Here is a 6,396-nt window from a genome sequence, read left to right as displayed (position 1 = left end):
GTAACACACATGTAGTGTGCGTGGGTGTGTGGGTGTAACACACATGTAGCGTGCGTGGGCGCGGGTGTAACACATATGTAGCGTGCGTGGGCGCGGGTGTAACACATATGTAGCGTTGCCTGCTGTAGGCGGACGTTCGTTCGCTTGTTCGCGCGTACTTCTCGACTTGCAGCGCAGTCTTTCTCAATTCCAGCAGCAGGTGCTTTGCTCTGACCTCCTGCTGCGCGGCGGCCATGGTCTCCCGCGTCGCATCCAGCTGTTCAGCAGCACCCTGCCAGTAACCAAGACAACAAGGAATCCTTTACACAGCTGCACAGTGAAGTTACTGCTGCATTCCCATCATCGTGTCTCTCCACCCGCTAACCCTGCCTCTCTCTTTCACACACACACACACACAGCCACGTACCTGTAACTCTGCTGTCATGTCTGATATATTAGTATCGTGTCTCTCCACCCACTAACCCTGCCTCTCTCACACACACACAGCCACGTACCTGTAACTCTGCTGTCATGTCTGATATATTAGTATCATGTCTCTCCACCCGCTAACCCTGCCTCTCTCTCACACACACACACAGCCACGTACCTGTAACTCTGCTGTCATGTCTGATATATTAGTATCGTGTCTCTCCACCCGCTAACCCTGCCTCTCTCACACACACACAGCCACGTACCTGTAACTCTGCTGTCATGTCCGATATCTCAGCATCATGTCTCTGCCTCTCCATCAACCTCTCGTCACGCACAGAGTTGTACTCTGCCTGCAGCACCTGTAAAACAACAGCAACGTGTGTACCAACGTTGTAAGACGCTACCACGCACGCACGCATGCACACACACACACGAATGCATGCACGTACACACACACGCATGCACGCACGCACACACGAATGCACGCACGCACACACACACACGAATACACACACGAATGCACATACGCACAGACGCACGCATGCACATACACACGTGAATGCACACACGCACACACACACATGCACGCACACACACACACACGAATGCACGTATGCACACACACACGCACGCACACACGCGAATGCACGCACGCACGCACGCACACACTTTCGATGTTCTCTCATGTTCTCATTCTGCTGTGAGCAGTAGTGGTGCTTACCTCGAGATATTCTCGTATCTCCTCCATCTCTACAGACATCTTGCTCACACTGGTTCCTGTCACGCTGAACGACCTCTTCAGCTTGTCATGTTCCGTCAACGATTTAGTCAACGATTCGCTCGCCTGCACGAAATAGAGACCGTTTGTACCTCTTACATTTTTCTGATGATAAATAATAATAATTCATGATAAAATTACTAATTTTTTAACTAAATTATTAAAAGCATATATATACAGTTAAGTATTTCATGCACTTTGCCCCTTACTTCCTTTTATAATTTATGATAAAATTTCTAATAATTATTTAACTTAATTATATACAATTTTAACTTCGTGCAATATTAACTTTCTTATATACAATGAAGTATTTCACCCAATGAAATTTAGTTTTAATATTTATTGATTATTTTAGAATTACTTTTATTTATTCTTAAACATTTTTTTAAAGTTTTAATTTTTAAATTAAATTTTAATTAATATTTATTTATTTATTTTATGCAGTCATGCAATAAACGAGCGGCGCCAGAGAATCATGCTCCCCCACCAAGGAATTAATAACAGGATCGGTCATGTTCATAAAACCTCCTGTAACAGTGCGCCGGAATGTTTAAATTAGAAATTGTTTATTTTATAATTATTCTCCCATATATATATACTAGCTGGGCTACCCGGCGATGCCCGGGATTTTTTGGGGGTTACTGCTTTTCTGCTATTTCATGCGTTTTGTGCTATTGCTTGCGTTTCGCGCATTTCATGCGATTGCCTGATTTTGAGCCTGACTATAGTTGACGCGCTGTTTGCTGCTCTAGGATTCGCTCTTGACTTTTTCTTCTGCAGTGTATAGTCGAGCGCAGGATTGCTGTTATTGTTAACTTTTCTGCCTGCGCTAGTATTTTTTTGGGGGAATCTGGGCCCAATCCTATTTTGACAACCCCAGGTTTAAAAACCCTAACCCTAACCCTAACAAACTCACGACATGGGTGTGTAAACGCTACTTTGACGCAAATCTGTTGTTTGTTTTTTTTGCCCTTAATTTGGCGTTTTTGTGCAAATTGTTTTTGGCTTAAAATGGTCGTCGCATCATGGTGATGAGAAATACCTCACGGGTGACCTCTTCTGGTCTCAAGAAGACAGACAGACAGATAGAGCATCCGCGCGATTGTTATTGTAGGAGATAATAACGAAAACTCGAAAATACGAAGTACCTGAGTGCCTGCGAAAAAAAATAAGCAGCACGTTGAGCATTTATACCTATTCCAGCAGTAGTCATGTACGACGCTTTTGTCTCTCCTTCGCAAGCTAAAGTTTGTTTAATAGAACTTAACAAAAATAGTCGACAATACAGCTAGAAAAATACGCGCGTCAAAATGGCAAACTTCAACATGCAGTTGATGATCAGCACGTGAACGGCATTAGCGCCACCTCGCGCGACATTTCTTTAAAATAATAAATAATTTTAATTGTAATTTTAAACTTTTTTATTTTGTGTATTTTTTTATTTTTTGGACCTTGCCTTACGGGGGGGAAAAGATAGTCAGAAGGACAGACACAAAAACAGGCTCGCCCTTTATATGAGATATATATATATATATATATATACATTTCCTACGTAACGACGTGTATGCGATTTGCACTGCAACGACAAACAGGATGTCAGTTCTCACACAGACCGAACACACCGCGCTGACCCGGCACCGTATTTATCGATCGCAAGCGGCCAGCGTAGAAAATCGCACAGTGTCCTAACTGAGTAGATGCAAACCCGGATGTAGACACGTACGTACGCGACGGGGTGCAGCACACACTGACCTATATATGTTATAGTGACGCCAAAATCCTAGGCGTACTTGTCGCAACCTACAACCATGTTTTAATGAACCCATACACCTTAAGGCGGGCTTATGTCGGGCTTGCGACCCGACTCAACTGGAAGCAACTGGCTGCAACTTCACTGCGACAGTAGGGCTTAGCGATCGCGTCGACTGCGACGCCGACTGCCTGCGACGGCCAGCACTAGTTGCTCGATAGAACAGTTGCGGCAACTGCGACGAACTAGTCGCTGCTGATCGCTTCAGTTGCTCGAAATCCAGTTTCTTCAGTAGAGTCGGCTCGCTAAGCCCGACATAAGCCCTGTGTTTAGTACGCGCCACAGAGTACGCGCCCTAACGGCGTGCCTTGGTTTCCTAACTGCGTAGTCGCCGTTGCCAGAGAAAAGAAAGATGGACGCCTGAGCCCAGATGGGACTTGGCGATAGAGCTTGTGCAACGTGCATCGCGCACGAGATAAAAGCGGCCACGCCAGCGGCGAGAGGAGACACAGCAAGGAAAACAGTTAGGAGGAGCTGAGTCGTGCCAGCACGCGCGCGGCAGCGGCGTTGACACCGCCGAGTAGTTCGGGCGTGGCATGTAGCCACACGTACTCAAGTCATAACTCATAGCTCTATACGGAGAATAAATCATCTAGTCTGTTACAACAAAGACGTATTATCTTTACTGTGATCTTCATTGTCACTCGTCTTACAGCGGAAGAGAGACAAAGAGAAGCTGACATCAAGCGGAAACGCAAACACGTAACGAGACAACGGGTTAAGAACAATAACACAACACAAGGTTTAGAACATTACCTGACTATACGATACGACACGAGCATCATTTCACTCCTAGTGCTGTGTGTCTCACCCTCTCTTTCTTTCTTTATTGCTTCCTTTCTCCCTCTCCCTATCTCTCCCTTGCTCCGTCTCATTATCTCTCTCCCCTCGCTCGCTCTCGCTCTCTCTCACTAACATACCCGTCTGAATTTCTCCTTGTACTCGTCTCTCTCTCTCTCTCTCTCTCTCTCTCTCTCTCTCTCTCTCTCTCTCTCTCCCCTTCGCTCTCTCTCTCACTGACATACCAGTCTGAATTTCTCCTTGTACTCGTCTCTCTCTCTCTCTCTCTCTGTCTCTCCCCTTCGCTCTCTCTCTCACTGACATACCAGTCTGAATTTCTCCTTGTACTCGTCTCTCTCTCACTGACATACCAGTCTGAATTTCTCCTTGTACTCGTCTCTCTCTCTCTCTCTCTCTCTCTCTCTCTCTCTCTCTCTCTCTCTCTCTCTCTCTCTCTCTCCCCTTCGCTCTCTCTCACTGACATACCAGTCTGAATTTCTCCTTGTACTCGTCTCTCTGTTCCCTCAGCTTCCTGTTCTGTGCTTGTTGTAGCTGTAGACTGCTGAGCTGCTTGCTAGCCGCCGCCTCTCCTCCACACTGTGTCTGCTGGTTGCGCAGCCGCCGCGCCACCGTCTGCACGCTCTCGTGTTTCACCGCCCTCGGCCGCGCGCCGCTAGCGCCATCTGCTGGGAGAACGACAACGGAGGTGCATTGCGGGAATGGGGAAAAGTTATCGTCTTTAACGACTAGAGATAATGTTATTTTTGACTCCAAAATATGCGAGTGAAATGAGAAAACTGTTCTGACATGTATCACTCGTGTATTACCTGTAAACCTGTTCATCTATAACTGCCGCCAACTATTATACATACATATCAGGGTTTCTTATACGTAAGAGGCACAGTGGGCGCACCGCCGTTGTCCAATTTAACATCGCCGTTGTGAAAAATGTTCCTATATTTACTGATAAGTATATCCTGTATATATACCTATAAGTATATCAATACATCCTGTATTTGAATCCATCATGCGCGTTTTTTCCCCAAACTGGCCATTACCTCCTTGTCTAATTTCCCTCAGAAGAAACCCCGCATATGCATATATACCGACCGACCGACGACCGACCCGGACTGGACCGAACTGACCGACCCGAACTGGACCGGACCGACCGATTCAGGACTGCGACCGAACGAGCCGACCTGGACTGGACCGGACCGACCGATCCGGACTGGACCGAACCGACCGACCTGGACTGGACCGGACCGACGATCCGGACTGGACCGAACGACCGACCTGGACTGGACCGGACCGACCGACCCGGACTGGACCGGACCGACCCGGACTGGACTGGACCGAACTGAACCGACCCGACGACGACCGACCGACCGACCGACCGACCGACCGACCGCATGCCTGCCTGCCCACCTATCCATTTATCTTTTAATCTAACCCATTTATTCTTCAATGTTTCCTCTTTTCATCCATCCATCTACACGCACATAAATTACAATACTTGACGGTACATGACTACAATTACCATCTATATACCAGACATGACATCGAGGGCATTAACCTAAATGTGGTGTATGTCAACAACAGAAGCAATATACACATACACAGGCATGCACGCACACACATGCACGCATGCACAGGCACACGCACACACATGCACAGGCACAGGCACACGCACACGCACACGCACACGCACACGCACACACATGCACACATGCAAGCCTATAAACACACGCACACGCGCACACATGCATGCACAGCTACACATGCACGCACAGGCATACCTTTCTCTCCTGCTTGTCGGTTTCCTGCACCCGCGTGCCCCTTAACAACATTGCCAACTTGGTCGTGAACATCTGGCGCCATGGTTGGGTCTGCCACCGCCATTTTTGGGTGCATCGCCATGTCAGTGTCCGCTCGTTCTGCTTGTGACGTAGACACGGAGTCCATAATACCATCCTCCATAGAGGAATCAGCTGTTCTGCCTTCCTCATCAGGTGGCGACACCATCTTAGGCAGACATTCTCCTTCTACGACGTCGCTTCCTGCACCAGTGCCCTCTACGACAATGTCGTTTCCTTCACCGGCGCCATCTACGACAATGTCGTTTCCTTCACTGGTGCCCTCTATGACATTGTCGTTTCCTTCACCGGCGCCCTCTATGACAATGTCGTTTCCTTCACTGGCGCCCTCTATAACAATGTCGTTTCCTTCACTGGCACCCTCTATGACAATGTCGTTTCCTTCACTGGCGCCCTCTATGACATTGTCGCATCCTTCCCCGGCGCCCTCTACGACAATGTCGCATCCTTCACCAGCGCCCTCTATGTTTGCATGAGGAGGCGAAACAGATTCACCGGACGACTGTTTTTCACAACTGTCACCGGCAAGGACAACGCTCTCATCGCCACCTGGTGGGCAAACTACAGCGAGCCCAGCGCCCTCTACAGTCTCATCGTGCTTGCAGCTTCTCAACGACTCACTAAGTACGCCGGACCTGGCATCATCACCTTTAACAGCGCCATCTATAATTTCATCGTGCGCGTGACTTTGGACGGTTGACGTGCCACTGGACACGCTCTCAGTAGCTGCACCAGCGCCCTCT

General features: G+C 48.2%; 1 protein-coding gene across 1 annotated transcript in view; it reads right to left on the bottom strand.

Moving 5' to 3' along the window:
* LOC106812263 overlaps positions 1 to 6,396 on the bottom strand; it is a gene marked incomplete in the record, with an annotated part of 36,055 nt that overhangs the window by 28,748 nt on the left and 911 nt on the right. Inside the window, 5 exon segments of the mRNA XM_014816093.1 lie at positions 159 to 271; positions 675 to 770; positions 1,133 to 1,255; positions 4,266 to 4,462; positions 5,576 to 6,394. Of these exon segments, the coding sequence (XP_014671579.1) occupies positions 159 to 271; positions 675 to 770; positions 1,133 to 1,255; positions 4,266 to 4,462; positions 5,576 to 6,394 (1,348 nt within the window).

This window comes from Priapulus caudatus, unplaced genomic scaffold (assembly GCF_000485595.1).
Source record: "Priapulus caudatus unplaced genomic scaffold, Priapulus_caudatus-5.0.1 Scaffold628, whole genome shotgun sequence".
In the NCBI taxonomy this organism is placed as follows: domain Eukaryota; kingdom Metazoa; phylum Priapulida; class Priapulimorpha; order Priapulimorphida; family Priapulidae; genus Priapulus; species Priapulus caudatus.
The sequence above is the reverse complement of the archived record's forward strand: the minus strand, read 5'-3'. Positions and strand labels throughout refer to the sequence as shown.